At 38.6% G+C, this 20,855-nt stretch overlaps 1 protein-coding gene across 3 annotated transcripts in view; it reads right to left on the reverse strand.

Annotated features, from left to right (window-relative positions):
* LOC136239413 (uncharacterized) overlaps positions 1-20,855 on the reverse strand; it is a 249,491-nt gene that overhangs the window by 55,940 nt on the left and 172,696 nt on the right. For 2 of the 3 annotated variants that reach the window (XR_010693453.1, XM_066030142.1), the window contains exon 22: positions 11,488-11,586. The exons of the other annotated variant lie outside the window; for it this stretch is intronic. Coding sequence is in view for 1 of the 2 variants with exons in the window: in XM_066030142.1 (XP_065886214.1) it covers positions 11,488-11,586 (99 nt within the window). In the remaining variant the exon portion in view is untranslated. The remainder of the gene's footprint in view (positions 1-11,487; positions 11,587-20,855) is intronic. 3 annotated transcript variants of the gene reach the window in all.

Here is a 20,855-nt window from a genome sequence, read left to right on the forward strand (position 1 = left end):
CAGAGAGATCAGCTACAAACATATCACCTTATAGACAGTTCAGCTACAAACAAATCACCCTGTAGCGAGATCGACTACAAACAAATCAACTTGCAGAGAGATCAGCTTAGAGTTGCACCGATATGCATTTTTTCACATTTGCCGATACCGATTATTTGCCTATTCCTGTAACCGATATGCCGATATTTACCGATATTCTTCATTTCTTCAGAACAGAGGAGGAGGAGCAGAAAATCACCTAAAGTTTATGCGTATAAACTGCATTTGTAATGATAATGTAATCAATGTAATTAATTACGTGGGCGGCCGACTTTTACAATGTTTTACACAGTTTTGCTAGTATCTCCTTTCATGAAAAAGGAAGCCAAGTAGTTATAAAACAGCTAATCAAACAGTGTTTTAGTGGGACTACAGACCCTTTGTGAAGAGTGATCAACTAATTGCGTGGGCGGCCGATAAATATACACAGCCTACTATAGCCTTGCAACCACATTTGTGCAAACAAACAAACTCAAATAGTTACAAAACAGTTACAACAAACCACTTACTGCTACATTCACCACCTTCTTTACTTTCACCTGTTCATTGTCGTCAACTTAACGATTGATTGTGGGTTTCGGTTAACCGGCAAGTTATTTCCGCTTCGTAGCCGATACGATACTTGTAAAATTAGCTAATATCGGTTGTTACCGATAATTCAATCGATTATCGCTGCAACTCTAGATCAGCTACACACAAATCAACTTGTAGAGAGATCAGCTAGAAACAAATCACCCTGTAGAGAGTTCAGCTAAAACAAATCAACCTGCAGAGAGATCAGCTACAAACAAATCAGCTTGTAGAGAGATCAGTTACACACAAATCAACCTGTAGAGAGATAAGCTAGAAACAAATCACCCTGTAGAGAGTTCAGCTAAAACAAATCAACCTGCAGAGAGATCAGCTACAAACAAATCAGCTTGTAGAGAGATCAGTTACACACAAATCAACCTGTAGAGAGATAAGCTAGAAACAAATCACCCTGTAGAGAGTTCAGCTAAAACAAATCAACCTGCAGAGAGATCAGCTACAAACAAATCAGCTTGTAGAGAGATCAGTTACACACAAATCAACCTGTAGAGAGATAAGTTAGAAACAAATCACCCTGTAGAGAGTTCAGCTAAAACAAATCAACCTGCAGAGAGATCAGCTACAAACATATCACCTTATAGACAGTTCAGCTACAAACAAATTACCCTGTAGCGAGATCGACTACAAACAAATAAACTTGCAGAGAGATCAGCTACACACAAATCAACTTGTAGAGAGATCAGCTAGAAACAAATCACCCTGTAGAGAGTTCAGCTATATACAAACAAATCAATGTGCAGAGCAGTGGCGGATCCAGGGGGTTTCATTGGTTTCCACGGAAACCCCCTTTGAAAAATGATTGCGTAACAATTAAATGTTTTAATTATCGCGGCGTGCGTCTCGATCGAGATACTGTAATTAGAGCAGTCACAGTAGCTACTAAAGTAGTGTGTAGGAAGTTTTTAATATATTTTATGTACTATTACTAGGCTGTGACCTTTTTTTTTTTTTTTTTTTTTTTTTTTTTGGTCTCACCTTACCAAACCAGACGATGTAGTGCAAACGTTTGCGTATCTCATGTCAATATATATCTCCACCTTCTAAACTGGAAACCCCCTTTATAAATTCCTAGATCCGCCACTGCAGAGAGATCAACTACAAACAAATCACCCTGTAGAGAGATCATCTAGGAACTAGACACAATGTAAGGACTTCAGCTACAAGCAATACACCCTGTTGAGATTTCAGCTACAAACAAATCAACCTGTAGAGCGATCAGCTAGAAACAAATCACCCTGTAGAGACTTCAGCTACAAACAAATCAACCTGCAGAGAGATCAGCTACAAACAAATCACCCTGTAGAGATTTCAGCTAAAACAAATCAACCTGCAGAGAGATCCGCTACAAACAAATCACCTCATAGACAGTTCAGCTACAAACAGATTACCCTGTAGAGAGATCGACTACACAAACAAATCAACTTGCAGAGAGATCAGCTACAAAAAATCACCCTGTAGAGAGATCAGCTAGAAATAAATCACCCTGTAGAGACTTCAGCTACAAATAAATCAAACTGCAGAGAGATCAGCTACAAACAAATCACCCTGTAGAGAGATCAGCTAGAGACTAGACACAATGTAAGGAGTTCAGCTACAAGCAAATCACCCTTTAGAGAGTTCAGCTACAAACAAATCAACCTGCAGAGAAATCAAATCGCCTTATAGAGAGTTCAGCTACAAACAAATTGCCCTGTAGAGAGATCAGTTACAAACAAATCAACCTGCAGAGAGATCAGCTACACACAAATCAACTTGTAGAGAGATCAGCTACAAACAAATCACACTGTGGAGATCAGCTAGAAACTAGACACAATGTAAGGAGTTCAGCTACAAGCAAATCACCCTGTAGAGATTTCAGCTGCAAACAAATCACCCTGTAGAGAGATCAGCTAGAAACTAGACACTATGTAAAGAGTTCAGCTATAGAAGAGGTCACTTTATAGAGAATTTAGCTACAAAGAAACCATCATGTAGAGAGTTCAGCTGCAAACAAATCACTCTGTATAGAGTTCAGCTAGAAAAGGTCACCTTGTAGAGAGTTCAGCTACAAAGAAACTGCCATGTAGAGAGTTCAGCCTCAAACAAATTACCGTGTAGAGAATTCAACAACAAACAAATTGCCCTGTAGAGGGATCAGCTAGAAGAAGTTACCTTGTAGAGAGTTCAGCTACAAAGAAACCATCATGTAGAGAGTTCAGCTACAAAGAAAGCACCATGTAGAGAGTTTAGCTGCAAACAAATCACCTGTAGAGAGTTCAGCTAGAAACAAATCACCCTGTAGAGAGATCAGCTAGAAGAGGTCACCTTGGAGAGAGTTCAGCTACAAAGAAATCACCATCTAAAGAGTTCAGCTACAAAGAAATCACCCTGTAGAGAGTTCAGCTAGAAGAAGTCACCTTGTAGAGAGTTCAGCTACAAACAAATTACCGTGTAGAGAATTCAACAACAAACAAATCGCCCTTTAGAGGGATCAGCAAGAAGAAGTTACCTTGTAGAGAGTTCAGCTACAAAGAAACCATCATGTAGAGAGTTCAGCTACAAAGAAAGCACCATGTAGAGAATTCAACAACAAACAAATCGCCCTGTAGAGGGATCAGCTAGAAGAAGTTACCTTGTAGAGAGTTTAGCTACAAAGAAACCATCATGTATAGAGTTCAGCTACAAAGAAATCACCCTGTAGAGAGTTCAGCTAGAAGAAGTCACCTTGTAGAGAGTTCAGCTGCAAAGAAACCATCATGTAGAGAGTTCAGTTACAAAGAATCCACCATGGATGTAGAGAGTTTAGCTGCAAACAAATAACCTGTAGAGAGTTCAGCTAGAAACAAATCACCCTGTAGAGAAATCAGCCAGAAGAGGTCACCTTGTAGAGAGTTCAGCTACAAAGAAACCGTTATGTAGAGAGTTCAGCTACAAAGAAAGCACCATGTAGAGAGTTTAGCTACAATACAAATCACCTGTAGAGAGTTCAGCTAGAAGAAGTCACCTTGTAGAGAGTTCAGCTACAAAGAAACCGTCATGTAGAGAGTTCAGCTACAAATAAAGCACCATGCAGAGAGTTTAGCAGCAAACAAATCACCTGTAGATAGTTCAGCTAGAAACAAATCACCCTGTAGAGAGATCAGCTAGAAGAGGTCACCTTGTAGAGAGTTCAACTACAAAGAAATCATCATGTGGAGAGTTCAGCTACAAAGAAATCACCCTGTAGAGAGTTCAGCTAGAAGAAGTCACCTTGTAGAGAGTTCAGCTACAAAGAAACCATCATGTAGAGAGTTCAGCTACAAAGAATCCACCATGGATGTAGAGAGTTTAGCTGCAAACAAATAACCTGTAGAGAGTTCAGCTAGAAACAAATCACCATGTAGAGAAATCAGCTAGAAGAATTTATCTTGTAGAGAGTTCAGCTACAAAGAAACCATCCTGTATATAGTTCAGCTATATTTTAAGTCACCCAATAGAGAGATCAGCTGCTAAAAAATATCCTGTGGGGAATAATGGGCATGTAATAAATATATGTATATAATTTGTATAATTACTAATAAAATTAAAAATAATTGAAGTATTAAAAATCTTCTGTAAGTTCTTTTCTTCTTCCTATGGTAAATAAATAAACACATGGGTTAAAAAAGCCCCAAAGCCAGCCATAGGCTGGCTTTGCAGTATACAAATACAAAAAGAAGTGATATCTAATCAAAAACAGCCAAGCTGTAAAAAAAGGTGCGGCCCCCAAAAAGGCCATGGTGAAAAAAGATGTGAAATCCAAGGTGACGGCCAATAAATGGCTGTGATGGTAGGTTAATGGTAAAAATTTTAATAACGACAATTCAGGTGAATTTTGTGCCACCTGGTCTTGGCATCAAATTCACCTGAATTGTCGTTATTAAAATTTTTACCATTAACCTACCATCACAGCGATTTCTTGGCCGCCACCTTGGATTTCACATCTTTTTTCACCATGGCCTTTTTGGGTGCCGCACAGTGATTTCTTGGCCGCCACCTTGGATTTCACATCTTTTTTCACCATGGCCTTTTTGGGGGCCGCACCTTTTTTCACAGCTTGATTAGATTAGAATATACATAATAAATTTAAAAAACTTCCACAACTATTTGCTATCTACATATGAGGCTTACTATGATACTGCAAAAAAAGAATGTTTGGTTTGACTTAAAGTTTGGCAAATCAGCATGTGAAGCAGGTTAGCAGATAAAAGTTTGACGAATTTACCATGCAGCCAATATTGAACAAAATAAAATAGCTAATTGGCAAATAAAATATGGCAAACTTGCTTTGATATGCAAAATAAGTCAGGTCACACTTACATCACTAATGGTAATAGTGCAAATCTGCATCTGTGTTTTGAGCATGTAAGGATGTACTGGCATACAAAACTGCAGCACAAACTGTGAGGTGGTAAATAATGAAGATGTGTACTGTTGTGTAATCTGCACAATAGTATGTGTGCTATAGGAGATGAATGGTGCTGTTGTTGTTTAATGCTTGGTTCCCATTAGGTTAATTTATATAAATTTTAGATAATGGTGAGATAGTCTTGCAAGCAGCGGCGGAGGAAGTAGTTGATATGAGGGGGGGCTGGGCTGACCCAGACTTATTTCTATAGTTTGGTAAGGTGAGACCAAAAAAAAAAAAAAAAAGTCGCAACCAACTGACAAGAGCTTTTCACCTCACCAGCTACCATTTCTAGCTGATAAACTACATAAAAATCCTTTCATAGCTCGCTACACACTGACTACTTTATTAGAGTGACTGCTCTATTAGAGTATCTCGATCTTTATCACGGTTTTCAGCCCCACTCCAAGAAAGATAATTTCGGTGTGATATCATTCTGAGGGGGGGCTAAGCCCCCCCTCAGCAGACCGAGGGGGGGCTTTAGCCCCCTAACCCCCCCCCTTTCCGTCGCCTATGCTTGCAAGTATGCCAGTTACCAATGCTACGATACTGCCCAAGTGCAATGTAGTACTTGCTTGCATGTGCAACTTTGCTCAAAATTTAAAAAATCGCTAATTAAGGAGTTTGGCAACTATTTTGCTCATGAGAATCATGAGCAAAACAGTTGCCACGCCCCTCCTTAATTAGCAATTTTAAAAATCTCAAGCAAAACTGCACGTACGAGTGCAATGTTGCACTTGGGCAGTACCGTAGTAAAACTATATTTGTGGAAATGGTGGCAATATTAAATTTTGAGAATAATTTTACAAGTGGCACTCTATTGTGCATACCTGCAGAAAGTTTCACTATTCTGATCATGTATATACTGTTGTCTCAATTAGAGTAAATGTAGAAAAGTATATAGCAATAATACAACATACAAAAATTTTTTACTAAACTCAATGCACAGACGGACTGATGAAAATATCAGCACATTGCCTACCTTAGCATTCCCAACTGACAAATTTATGTGTTCTAAGAATCTATATATATGCCAGTGTGGGATTATAAAAGTTACATTTTTTGAATAAAGATCACACAAATAACAAAAATGTTTAATGAATAAAACATCAAGACACATGATAGTGTGTTGTGCACAGCTAAGTGTGGACATACAACAAACAAGTGTGTATTTTACAAGAAAATGCTGTTCTCCCTTACGCATTTGTAGCTGAACAGTGTTTGAACAGAAATTAAATAGTTTTGGCGTGGAAACTTCCTAGGGGTAGGGCACCTCCTATTCCAAATTTGAGCAGAATCTACCCAGCCATTACTGAGATATGTGCCTTCAAAGTTTGTCTTACTGTATGTTCGTAGTACTTTTCTTCTTAATGATGATTATAATGTCATAATTTGACAATTACATGTACAATGTAATTACATGGGGTCAGGAGTCTTGTCTCAGAGTTACCATGTTATTAAAGAAGTAATAATAACTGGAGCCCCAGTAAGACAGTAAATTCCTTTTTGCACATTTTAGAAAAATTGCAGTGACTTGTGCGTGCTTTAGTCAATTGACTTAGGGCAGTAAGAGCATATTGCAACACATTTACAGCCCAATTTTCATACAGATAGAACTAAGAATAATGGAATTATGCATGATTTTGAAAAATACAAAAGTGATTTGTCATGCCTACAGGGTAATCCACTTGATGGAATAAATCAGTCTGTACATGAAGCTACTATCGTAGTGCACATTTTTTGTAGTTTGAAAGTACTGAGAGTATCAGGTAAGCAGATATAAAGCAAAACCAAACATGTGAAGAAAGCGTGATCAAGATATTCTAATAAAACAGTCACTGAGAAGTAAAAACATGTACAAAAATGTTGGAAAATTTTTCTCCAGGGTTCAAACCAGGAACCTTTATGCCTATTATACCCAAGCCCTATATTACTCTGCCACTGCTATCAGTTGCTCACCTCACTTAATTTCTACCTTTCTGGTTTAGTACACTAGAATGATAACTCCTAGATCTATCAGTGGAAATTCTAGAACATTATATATGTGTTGTATTGAAGTGCTCGGAAAAAATGTGTGTTTTATTAGAGTCCTACAAAAATTATGAAAATAGCCTATATGTGACTGGGCCAGCAAAAATAGGGCATGTGAGCACATGACTTTTACCTACTTTTTCAAACTTTCATCACTCATAACATTTTGTACTATTACGCTATGGCAATGCAATTTTCATCCCTTAGTAAGCATTTAATTGGCCTTATGATGCAAGTTATCGAATACAAATATCCTGTTCCAATACTGAGATATGGCCTGTAGAGTGATGAGATGTAGTTTGTGCCACATGCTCTGTTTTCGTAGGCATGGTCACATATCAAGTGTGTCGTGCAGCCAAGTACAGCCAGTGTAGGTGGGCGACATACTCATTTGTGGAACCAGAAAATACAGTTTTCGTGTATCTGTTGCAGCCTCTTACAGGTGAGACCCTTCAATTAATGAGGATGGAGCTTGTGTAGGCGTTTCTGCTCCAGGATTCTGGGGAGGTAAACATCAGAAGGCATTTTATGATGTCAAAGTGTTTACAATGCTTAATGCACCTTCATATGGTGGTACCAAAGTATCCTCACTTTATCGACATTTTGAACATGAGAAATAACGGAAGTATGAACAATGTATTAGAAAAAGTTGAGATGGGTTCTTTTACCCCATTTGTATTTTCAACTTAAGGGGTGGTATGGGTCATGCTGCTGCTGTACTGATTTTACAGACTTGCTTTCCTTGACTTTCTTCAGGAGGAGTTGTCATATGGTTCTGTTATGTCAAGGCTGCATTGCAGGATTAGTTATTCTTTGTTACAATCCACTGTTATGTGTTTGAGATCAGGGCTGTCCGCTTTCACTAGAAGCACTTGACCTCGCACTAGCTAGCTGAGGGCAGGTGGATTGATTGAAACTTGATCTTAGTATTTTTTCTAGTACTTTTTCAACATCTTCAGTGCTAAGGATGGTGGCAAAGGGTGCTGGTAACCTTGGGAATAATAAAAAAGTTTTCTGTTGTGGAAGCTTGGGCATATCCCACTCCTAATTTGAGTCAAATCTGCCCAGCTATCATTAGGGTATACATGCCTTCAAAATTCATTTTAATTAAGGTCTTCATATATATTGCCACACAGTCTTCAACAATTCATGTAGTAAAGTTAAAAGGAATTATTAAAGCCAACTATAGGCTGGCTTTGGAACTAGGGACCCGTCGATTTCACCAGCAAAATTATTGGAATAATAGGAATACAAAAGCAACAAGCAAAATGCTGGCATAATAGGAGCACAGTCAAGCAAAATCAAGCAAAATTGACCTACAGACTCTATCAGTTCTTTAACATTACATAGGCACCTCAAACTAACACAACTTACTATTGCAGAAACGTTTGCACGATGTTTTCAATCTAGGACTTCGTTTTAAGAGCTAAACCCACAATGAAATGTTTTTGTAATTAACTTACTATCACGTGCAGTGGTCTCTCAGCTGGCAATGAACGTGTTAGAGCATATTGAGTGTGAATCGAGTGCTGAGAGCGATTTGAGTATAGTAGAAGATGATTTTAACAATGCTAGTGAAAATGATGACTACCGTGAATTGTCGAACGAATCAGATATTATGGCAAATTCCTCGTCGAGCTCTACTAGTAGAAGCACCTGTCTTGAAAGTGCCAGCACCTCATCTTCATCAACATCCAGATCTAGTGCGGTTTCATTGCTCAGTGTGCTGAAAGCACCAACTGCATCTGACTTATCTCGTAAGTGAAAGATTGCCAGAAATCTAGCACCAGTTGGGAAGAGAAGAGCAAAGAGTACAAACTCACAGAGCAATCCAAGGACTATAAAACCCCAACAAAGGGTGACAGAGTATCCCAAAGAGCCTTTCACTGTGGCATCTGGAAAGTTGTTTTGCCAAGGATGTCGTGAAGAGTTGCCTCTCAAAAAGAGCAGCATTGAGTATCACATTAAGTCTGGTAAACATGATGATGGAAAGAAAAAGCTTCAAAAAAGGAAAGCTAATGACCTGGGTATTGCACAGTCCTTGATGAAGTACAACAAAGAAGTTCATGGGCGAGGGGAAACCCTTCCTGAACAGCAGCAGGTGTTCCGTGTAAAAGTAGTAAAATCGTTTCTTCAAGCCGGTGTGCCCCTTGGTAAAATTGACCATTTCCGTGCTCTGTTTGAGGAGACAGGCTATCGCCTCACAGACAAAAGATTTTTGTTTGATCACATACCATTTATTTTTGAGGAAGAAAAGGCCCGTATCAAGCAATCCATTCAGGGGACATTCTTAAGTGTCATATTTGATGGCACTTCTCACAGTGGTGAGGCACTGGCCATTTTAGTATGCTTTGTGAACAATTCTTGGATAGTTGAACAACAACTTCTAGCAATTCAATTGCTTTCAAAGTCCCTAACTGGAGAAGAAATCGCACATGAGTTAGTACAGATACTATCAGTATCCTACAGCATCTCTTCAGATCATCTTGTTGCTGCCATGCGAGATGGAGCATCTGTCAATAGTGTGGCAATGAAGACAGTGAAGATCATTTATCCCAATACTATAGATGTTGGCTGCTTTAGCCATGCATTTGACAGAGTTGGAGAGCACTTTAACATACCAACTCTGACAGAGTTCATTGGAAATTGGCTATCTCTTTTTTCACATAGTATTAAAGCCAAATTTTTATGGAAACAGCAAACAGAAAGAGCAATGGCATCGTATAGTGCTACAAGGTGGTGGAGCAAGTGGGAAATACTTAAACAACTCATGCTTCAGTTCGGTGATATTGAACCATTTCTGAATAGAAATGCTGATTTAGGCCCTTCATCCCGTCCAAAGTTATTGGCCATTCTATCTGATAAAGAGAAGCTTAAACACTTGAAGCTTGAACTTGCTGCAGTCATTGATTGGGGGGAAGTATTGTGAAGGCTACGTATAATCTCGAAGGAGATGGGCCATTAAGCTTTACAGCTTATGAGGAAGTCTGCACTGTTGCTGCAGCAGTTAGGGTAGCACATACCCCTAACACTGAAGCTGTTATACATAGTATGTCATCACAGTTATCTGTACAGCAGAGGCATCGCAGCTATGCTCGAAGCTGTATGCAGCCAGCACTTGACTACTTTAAAGAGCTGCTTGACTCTACCCTGAAAGAGCAAATTTCAGTTTTTAAAGCTGTTCGAGTTTTTAATCCACGAAAGGTAGCCATGCTCAAGCCAGATGTTTCTCATGTAAATGCTCTGCAGATCATCCCATTCTTCAAAGATGAGGAACTAGAGAAACTAAAGGCCAAGCTTCCTTCATACTTAGCAAAAGCAGATGATATCAGTGATGAGCTTGATCTACTGGAGTGGTGGAAGCTTAATGCAACAGCTTTGCCTTATTGGTCCAATGCTGTTAAGAAGGTTTTGGCCATTCAACCTTCCTCAGCTGCTGCAGAGAGAGTGTTTTCATTGTTGAACTCTGGATTTGGTGACCTGCAAGGAAATTCATTAAAAGATTACATTGAGGCCTCAATTATGTTGAGATATAATCATTAATATGAATTTACTGTAATGTTAGCTATACATGTACAGGTATTGTATTTATGGTCACTGTTATTCTTTGTGCAAGCAAATTAAATTGTTAATGAGCAAAATATTGAGCATAATAGGTAAGAAAAAAAGAATTGCTGGAAAGAAAAATGGGAAGAAAAAAAAGCAAAATAGACTGGTCCCTATTTGGAACTTGCAATTATAAAAAGAAATGATATCCACACAAAACAGTCAAACTGTGAAACAAAGTGCAGCATTAAAAAGCCTGGGTAAAGAGAGTTATGAAATCAAAGGTAATGATCTTAATGCTTAACAATGGCCGTGTGCATTGTTAAAATTTATTATTATTTAACACTATTGCAGCCATTTGTTGAACGCCACCTTTGATTACACAACTTTTTCACACAGGGTTTTTAAAGCTGCAATATTTTTTTTCACAGCTTGGCTGTTTTTGTGCAGATAGATCTACATTGGAATACAATTTGGGATAAATAAGTCACTGTAAAAACACCAAAGTTGTTTGTCTACAGCCAGCAACATAGTTCAACTATTTATTAAGACATTCCAGGGGCGTAACCAGAAATTTAAAATAGGTGAGGCAGACTCCAAGGGCAGATCTAGGATTTTGCTAAGGGTGGTAGAAGTGACCACACAGTGTGCGAAGCACACTCTGCGAAATGCAAATCATTTTGCCTTCTAAGGGGGTCTGGGGGCATGCCACCCAGGAAATTGAAAATTAGGTGTTTCAAGTTTGAATCTGGTGGCAATTTTAGTCATACTATGGTAATAATTATTGCAAAGAATGTGCACTGGAAAATTAATACAATGAAAATTAATACAATGAAAATTAAAACAATATTATATATGTACAATAGCTTACATACCTTCTGTAAATGCATGCCCCTTGGAGTTTTGAACTGTCAAAGAAGCACTTGGTTTAAGCTCAGGTGTTGGCTGAGGCTGAGAAGAATGAGCAGCAGACTCTACAAGCATAAAGGGCATTACTTAATCTATAAGGCAAAGCTATTCTCTAGATTAGTTAGTTATTACTAGCCTATTATATGCAAACTAGCATTGGTGTACTTATAATAGAATACTTTGGGATTAATTATAATAAAATTAATTAACTAAACTCACTCAATTAATGTGGAATGGTCTTTTGGTACTTCTTTTTTGGTTGTTGCGACCATAGGCGTAGCAAGATATAGTTTAGTGTTGAAGAGTAAAAAATAAATTTAAAAAAAAAAGTCAACACCTACTAAGAATGGCTGCCCTCCACTAAATAATAATTTGTATCACTGATAAAGCACATAAAAATCCTTATTCACAACTTCATAGTTTGCTATACTGCTCAGTTCTCTGAATACTGTGACTGCTCTATTAGAGTATCTCGATCTTTATTGAATTTACAATCATAAAATCACAAGGGGGGGCTCCAGCCCCCCTTGCCCCCGGGTTGCTATGCCTATGGTTATGACTCAATGTGGTCCTCACTCTGATCATCCATTTTTAGCAACAAAAAAAAGAATCCCCTAACCATTCAAAAATTCTAATAAATGCCAACTGTTGTTTGTAATGAAGCAGTACCGAGGGTAACCTGCTATGGATGGATTCGTACTAATTTCCATGGTAAGTTGCACTAAATAACATATAAATTGTTGTAACATTAAGTTTCAAGTATCAAAAAGTCCACTATTAGCTTCTCACTTCAATTACTAATATTTGGTGAGGCAGCTGCCTCACCTGCCTACATGGTAGGTATGCCCCTGCATTCCTACACAAGTGCCTTCAACACACTATAAAGAATAAAATAAACATACTTATCTCCTGATGCTAATTTGGTCCTGCAGAGTTGCTAATGGGAAGATACAGTAGCTGAAAATAGATGATCCAATGTTCTCAAGAGTGAGCTCTGACACCCTTAGTAGCTATACATAGACACTTTCAAGAAGAAAGGTAAGATTTAAAAGTAGGCTAAAAACAGATATATGACCAGTGACATCGAACACAATATCAAGACCCAATGCCTCCAGATTTATCAGTGTGGATTAGAATAGGAAATCATTGACTAGCAACAGGCAATGCAGTCTCACCAGCCTAGATACATCATGGCAACACCTACATATTGGGGGAATTGAGAATGACTTAATAGCTACCAGTACTACTAGAAAGGTCCCTGATGATGACTCTGTCTTGTTCCAGAGTAACGCTGAGACCTCCAGAATACAGATAGGCTGGGGCCATAATGTAGAAGAGGAGGTGTGGACCAATTAAGTACTAGCGCTATTTATGCATACACTAGGTCTTTGTATATATTAATGATGTGATTTATGTGTACACAAATGTTTTTGCATGCATACAATACTATATTCTAACAAGTATAAGAAAAATTAGGAATTTTAAACTAGAGTAGGGATCAACTAGAATATAGTGCATCAATAAAAGTACTGAAACAAGCTTGAGTTAGTATATTATGACAGCGAATTACTGTAACACAAAAGAAGTGAATATCCATATTGTACTGTGGGGTTTCTGTAATTGATATGCACAGTAGGGATATTCACTTTTTTTTTGCGTGTTACAGTAATTTGCTGTCACAATATACAAACTCAAGCTTGTTTCAGTACTTTTATTGGTGGCCTACGCATATTCTAGTTGATCCCTACTCTAGTGTAAAATTTCTTATACTTATTTCTGCTCTTTTATAGAGGAGGTGATCAATCTACGTAACTAGTTTATTTCGTAAATGTTAGATATGGGAAGTCAATCAAAGAAGATGCCATCAATTTTTTGTTGAACATTTTGCACTTAGACCCTTTTTGTGGTGGATTTGGTGGATTTTGGAGGTGTCTAAGTTACTTAAACGCTTTTCATGTTTACTTAGACCATTTTCATGTTTATTACACGCACCTGCACTGGTAGCATTGGTAACGCATTGCCACCTGAAAATTAATTTTAAACGCATAACAACAGTTACGAGTGGAGTAATGGCTTGTTTCTACTAATGAACGCTACATTTCTCTGTTACCAGCAGCTGACAACAGTGTTAAGGTACTGCAACTACATAAAGGGTCTAAATAACTTAGACTTCAGACCACAGGGGTCTAAGTAATTTAGTAACCCGATGGCCTTGTGTCGTGGCGCCTGAGCGAAGTACATAGATTGGTATATTGATATTCTAAAATTGATTTAATTGTTTGATTATGTCTTATGATTTAAGACAAGTGTACAGGAGCCTAGATGTAGGGGTACCAAGAAGCTTTAAAGCAGCTGGAGCCTTGGCAAGGCAAACACACATACAAAAGGAGCAAAACACACACATACATCAATTATTAATTAGTTTAACAGATCTGACAGATCCCACAATTCTGATGAGCGAGCATTGAAAATTCAGTATGAACAGGATATTGCAATTCTGGCAGCTTGATCAAGCAAGGCATAATAGCCCTGGATGGTAACTTGCATGCATGAGATATGTTGGTCAGCATTGTAGGTGTAAAGTGCCCTAAGCAACCAATCTCTGTTATTACACCTAGGCATATAGGCCAGTACATCAGTATTCATAGAATAAAACACCTTAGTACGAAGAACTTACACAGCAAAGCAGTGTATTACAACAGGGGGATACCTAAGTTTTCTCAAAGGGGGTTTTCACTGAAAAGTAGATGCAGGGGTCTGGGGGGCACAGCCCCCAGATGACAATAATATTATTTAATTTTACAGGTTGTCAATAGCCAGTAGTGTGACTGCTACATAATAAATTAATATACATAAACATATGTGACCTAATTTTAGAAAACCATTGATATACGCACATTTATCAAAATTCATTTTACTGATTCTTTGTTGTCTACAGGGACAGAGGAATGAACTGGCTAAGTTTCAGTTTCATGAGTTGAGCAGTGTGGGAAATACAGCAGTATACAGCTGGACAAGTGAATTAATATGTACAGAAGACATCGAGACAATAATCTACAGGCGCTTACATAAACTATCATAACCTACTGATACAATGGTGTACAGAGTTGAATCTTTGCTCATTATATTTGCCATGAATTTGTAAATCCACCAAGGGATAGTTTTTGCCAAAGGTATTTTTCTGTGATCCAGAAGGAAGGCGGATTCATTGAAGAAAGATTGTCATAAATTTTTATCGTCACTGCAATGTAAACAAATGTTTGCAACTCAGAAAACCCACCTGTGTATGAAAATAAAACAAGGATTTTTGAACTCCCTATGAATAAGGGAACACAATGATTCCCAGGATTTATCCACTGGAGTGTCAATTCACCGACCAGCAAGGTGATAAAAACTTGCATAAATTGTTTCTGGAGCTTGAGTTTTTTATCTATTGTTTTAAAATGCATTTTATGACAAAAGTACTGTTGTGCGTAGATCGACGGTTTTCTAAAATTAGGTCACATATATGGTCAATTTAAGCCACTGAACTTACCTATATCAAGACACATGATAGTGTGTCATGTGGCCCAAGAAGCCGGCACGCCAAACCGTGAGTATATTAATAGGAAGAAAGAAAACGCAATTTTCATACTTATGTAGCTCTGTGATCCCTTATTCGATTGGAACCAAATTTGCTACAGACGTGTGCCGGCCAGTAATGGGAGTCTACATACCAAATTTGAAGAAATCGGTCCAGACATTTCCGAGATACGAGCGAACAAAATTTCGTTTTAATTTCTTCGTTTTTTTCTTCTTCTTCTTCATCTTCATTTCGCACACTTCGCAAAATCTGCCATAAAACACGAATGCGTACTCGGATAGGGCTGAAATTTGGAACACTTGAAGGGCTCATTAAGGCGCATCTCAGTACCAACGTTGGTAGGAATCCGATGAACATACACGGAGTTATGACCGATTATGTGCGTAAAATAAGGTCGAAGGTCTGTCACGCCTACAGGGTAAAACCCCTGGCGGAAGCAGTTGAAAATTGATATGTAGATGGGGTAACCATCGTAGGAGTGCCTTTTTGTGGAATTGAGATAAAGACCATGGAGATATGACACAAAACCCAACCTGTGTCAAAATTACGCGATCGATTTTTATGAATAAAAAGACTATTAATTTGCACATCTACCAGGAAAACCGCTTAGAGCAATGAGCTGAAAATCAATATGTAGCTGGAATAATCATCATAGAAAGTCCTTGCAGTAGTACAGAAGAATCGGATTACAAACCACTGAGTTATGATTCGAAAGGCAACTACGTGTAGCAAATGCGAGATCGAGATACTCTAATAGAACAGTCACCCTATTAGAGCATTCAGCAACGTTTATAACTTACTCCATTATAGAATTATATTACACTGCAAGATATTCTGTACGGAATTCAGCTACAAACAGTTAATCTGATAGACAATTCAGCTACATGCAAGTCACCCTGTAGAGAGTTCATCTAGAAACAAGTCACCCTGTATCAGCTAGAAGAAGTCACCTTGTAGAGAGTTCAGCCAGGGCCGCCCACAGGGAGGGGGGGGGAGGGGGGCAACTGGGGCATTTTGCCCCGGGCCCCAGCCTGAAAGGGGCCCCAGGAGGCCCCATGAAGGGCCCCCTGAATACCTGTTTAAAAGATCGATATACTCTAATAGAGCAGTCAGATCTAAATACTCTAATAGAGCAGTCACAGTATTCTTCAGAGGAGCAGTGTAGTAAGCTTATAGATAAGGAGATATGGTTGGTGATGGGTAGTTATTTTCATTGCCAGCAGGTGGTGACCTTTTTATTTATTTATTTTTTATTATTATTTTTTCTTTGGTCTTCACCTTACAACTTGGGTCAAGGGCTCCACTTTAACTCTTTGCCCTGGGCCCCTTAATTTCTCTGGGCGGCCCTGAGTTCAGCTACAAAGAAACCACCATGTAGAGAGTTCAGCTGCAAATAAATCACCCTGTAGAGAGTTCAGCTACGAACAGATCACCCTGTAGAGAGTTCAGCTACAAACAAATCACCCTGTAGAGAGTTCAGTTACAAAGAAACCACCATGTAGAGAGTTCAGCTGCAAACAAATCACCCTGTAGAGAAGATCAGGTAGAAGTAATCACTTCGTAGAGAGTTCAGCTACAAAGAAACCATCATGTAGAGAGTTCAGCTGCAAAAAAATCAATCACTCTGTAGAGAGTTCAGCTAGAAGAAGTCACCTAGTAGAGAGTTCAGCTGCAAATAAATCACCCTGTAGAGAATTCAGCTACTAACAATTCACCCTGTAGAAACATCAGCTAAAAGAAGTTACCTTGTAGAGAGTTCAGCAACAAAGAAACCACCATGTAGAGAGTTCAGCTGCAAACAAATCACCCAGTAGAAAGTTCAGCTATGAACAGATCACCCTGTAGAGAGTTCAGTTAGAAACAAGTCATCCTGTAGAGAGATTAGCTAGAAGTATCACCTTGTAGAGAGTTCAGCTACATATAAATCACGTTTAGAGAGTTCAGCTACAAACAAATCACCCTGTAGAGAGATCAGCTAGAAGAAGTAACCTTGTAGAGAGTTCAGCTATAAAGAAACCACCATGTAGAGAGTTCAGCTGCAAACAAATCCCCTGTAGAGAGTTCAGCTAGAAACAAGTCACTCTGTAGAGAGATCAGGTAGAAACAAGTCACCCTGTAGAGAGATCAGCTAGAAACAAGTCACCCTGTAGAGAGTTCAGCTAGAAGAAGTCACATTGTAGAGACTTCAGCTACAAAGAAACTACCATGTAGAGAGTTCAGCTGCAAACAAACACCCTGTAGAGAACTCAGCTACAACCAAATCGCCCTGTAGAAAAATCAGCTAGAAGAAGTTACCTTGTAGGGAGTTCAGCTACAAAGAAATCATCATGTAGAGAGTTCAGCTGCAAACAAATCATCCTGTAGAGAGATCAGCTATGAAAAGATCACCCTGTAGAGAGTTCAGCTAGAAGAAGTCACCTTTTAGAGAGTTCAGCTACAAAGCAACCACCATGTAGAGAGTTCAGCTGTAAAAAAAATCAATCACTCTGAAGAGAGTTCAGCTAGAAGAAGTCACCTTGTAGAGAGTTCAGCTGCAAATAAATCACCCTGTAGAGAATTCAGCTACAAACAAATCACCCTGTAGAAACATCAGCTAGAAGAAGTTACCTTGTAGAGTTCAGCTACAAAGAAACCACTATGTAGAGACTTCAGCTGCAAACAAATCACTTGTAGAGAGTTCAGCTAGAAATAAGTCACCCTGTAGAGAGTTCAGCTAGAAACAAGTCACCCTGTAGAGAATTCAGCTACAAGAAGTCACATTGTAGAGAGTTCAGCTACAATTAAACTCCCATGTAGAGAATTCAGCTGCAAACAAATCACCCTGTAGAGAACTCAGCTACAAACAAATATGCCCTGTAAAATGATCAGCTAGTAGGAGTTACCTTGTAGAGAGTTCAGCTAGAAGAAGTCCCATTGTAGAGAGTTCAGCTACAAAGTAACCACCATGTAGAGAGTTCAGCTGCAAACAAATCATCCTGTAGAGAATTCAGCTACAAACAAATCGCCCTGCAGAGAGACCAGCTAGAAACAAATCACCCTGTAGACAGATCAGCTAGAAGAAGTTACCTTGTAGAGAGTTCAGCTGCAAACAAATCACCCTGTAGAGAATTCAACTACAAACAGATAACCCTGCAGAGAGTTCAGCTAGAGTCAAGTCACCCTGTAGAGAGAATCCTGTAAAGAGTTCATCTACGTACAAGCAAATCACCCTGTAGAGAGTTCAGCTACATTTCAAGTCACCCAGTAGAGAGATCAGCTGCAAATTATCCTGTGGGGATTAATTGACATGTAATAAATATATGCATTATATATATAATTTGTACATTTACTGATAAAATCAGAATGAGTTAAAGTATTTATAAAATCTGCTTCATCTTTTTCTTTTTCCTGAGGTAAAGAAAAATATATAGGTTAAAAAGCCCCAAAGCTGGCCATAGGCTGGCTTTGGGGTATACAAATACAAAAAGAAGTGAAATCTAATCAAAAACAGCCAAGCTGTAAAAAAAGGAGTGCGGCCCTTGAAAAGGCTATGGTGAAAAAGATGTAAAATTCAAGGTGGCGGCCAAGAAATGGCTGTGATGGTAGGTTAATGGTAAAATTTTAATAACGACAATTCAGGTGAATTTTGTGCCAATTGACCAAGAGCCACCAAAATTCACGTGAATTGTCGTTATTAAAATTTTTACCATTAACCTACCATCACAGCCATTTCTTGGTCGCCACCTTGGATTTCATATCTTTTTTCACCATAGCCTTTTCAAGGGCCGCACTACTTTTTTTTACAGCTTGGCTGTTTTTGATTAGATAACACTTACACATACCTTCTATCATTGACATAGTTATTGAATATATTGTAGCAGCTATAATTGTGCCTTCTTCACTATTGTGCCTTCTTCTATGATAGTTACATATCTAGCTAACAGATTAGATACAGAGTACCAGTTCACATTACAATGCTTTACCCATTACAATACAGTACTTTACCCTTTACAATACTTATCAGCAGCTGTGTGTAATCAGTGAAAGTGACGAGTACTTATGTGTACAGTTCAGTTAAGAAATTGCAATTACATACAAAGGACCATGTACATTTTGTTAGCAAAAACAAAAATAACCTTAGCAGGCTATTGGGATATTGCTGCACACTAATGCAAGTTTTCATAAGCAATTGTAGAGGATTTTGAGTGCTTTGCGTTGACTGTTTTATTAGAGTATTTCACTGAATGCTCTATTAGAGTATCTTGATCTTGTATAACCATTTTTGTGGGTGGGGCTGTGCCCCTCCCCCTGCATGGATCTGCCACTATAATAGTGTACATGATGTAGTTATGCTCGTGCTATTTTTTGTTTGCAAACAAATTAACTCAACAGCAGCACTATGGCCTGGGCTTTGCTTGCTACCGACAATTTTAGTGGGGATTTCCTGAAACCCTGTGGAAACCCCCCTTGGCACACCCCTGTAAGAAACGAAAATGATTAAACCATGCCAACTAATCAGCATGTCCCTGTTCTACTTGCTAAGAACGAGTTCTTGTCCACCCGTCATCTGGAACAGTCAGTTGAACTCAAACACACGAAAACAAACAATTAACAGTGTGCGTAGAATGAAATCGATATTTCTGTGAAGACAACAATCATGCCTCTGGTTTCATGGTGGATCTAGCAATGGGATACCACAATGAACATCCCACAATGGTAGGGGGATTGATTTGTAAAAGTTGATTTTTCGGATTGCGGACCCTAATTAGAGTATCTCGATCTCGCATATGCTACACGTAGTTGGATTTGGAATCATAACTCAGTAGTATGTAATCCAATTCTTCTGTACTACTGCAAGGACTTTCTATGATAATTACTCCAGCTACACACCGATTTTCAGCTCATTACTTTAAGCGGCTTGCCTGGTAGGCGAGAAAACTATTAGTTTTTTTATTCATAAAAATCGATCACGTAATTGTGACACAGGTTGGGCTTTGTGTCATATCTCGATGGCCTTTAGCTGTATTCCTTTCAAATCACAAAAAAGGCACTCCTACAATAGTTACTCCATCTACATAGCAATTTTCAGCTCATTCCTTCAAGTGGTTTACCCTGTGGGCGAGACAGACCTTCGACCTTATTTTACACAAATAATCGGTCATAACTCCGTAAATGTTCATCGGATTCCTATTAACGTCGTACTGAGATTCGCCTTAATGAGCCCTTTAAGTGTGCCACATTTCAGCCCGATTGGAGCACGCATTTGTGTTTTATGGCGGATTTTGCGAAGTGTGCGAAAAGAAGTGTAGAAGAAAAAAAACCTATTTTGGCCGCTCGTATCTCGGAAATGGCTGGAGCGATTCTCTTTAAATTTAAAAAGTGGACTCCCCTATCTAGCCGGCACTTCTGTAGTAACTTTTATTTCAATTGGATAAGGAATCACGTAGCTACAAAGGTGTGAAAATCGCATTTACTTTCTTCCTGTTAATATACTCACAGTGTGGCGCGTTGGCTTCTTGGGCCGCATGACACACTACTGTGTGTCTTGTTATTAAGGTTTGTACTTTCCACCAAAAATACCAACTTTACATTTCCTTCGTAACAACTTGGTAGAATTGGTATAATCAAGCTCAAATGTGCCTTCAGAGCAACCAAAATCACTTGTAAAACTTCTATCAACTTTTTAATAAAAATATTTAACAGAATTTTCTACTACCTGCCTGACTGACTTACTGACTGAATGACATAAACATACTTCAAAGGTGGCTAATA

The sequence above is a fragment of the Dysidea avara genome, chromosome 11 (genome assembly GCF_963678975.1).
Source record: "Dysidea avara chromosome 11, odDysAvar1.4, whole genome shotgun sequence".
NCBI lineage: Eukaryota > Metazoa > Porifera > Demospongiae > Dictyoceratida > Dysideidae > Dysidea > Dysidea avara.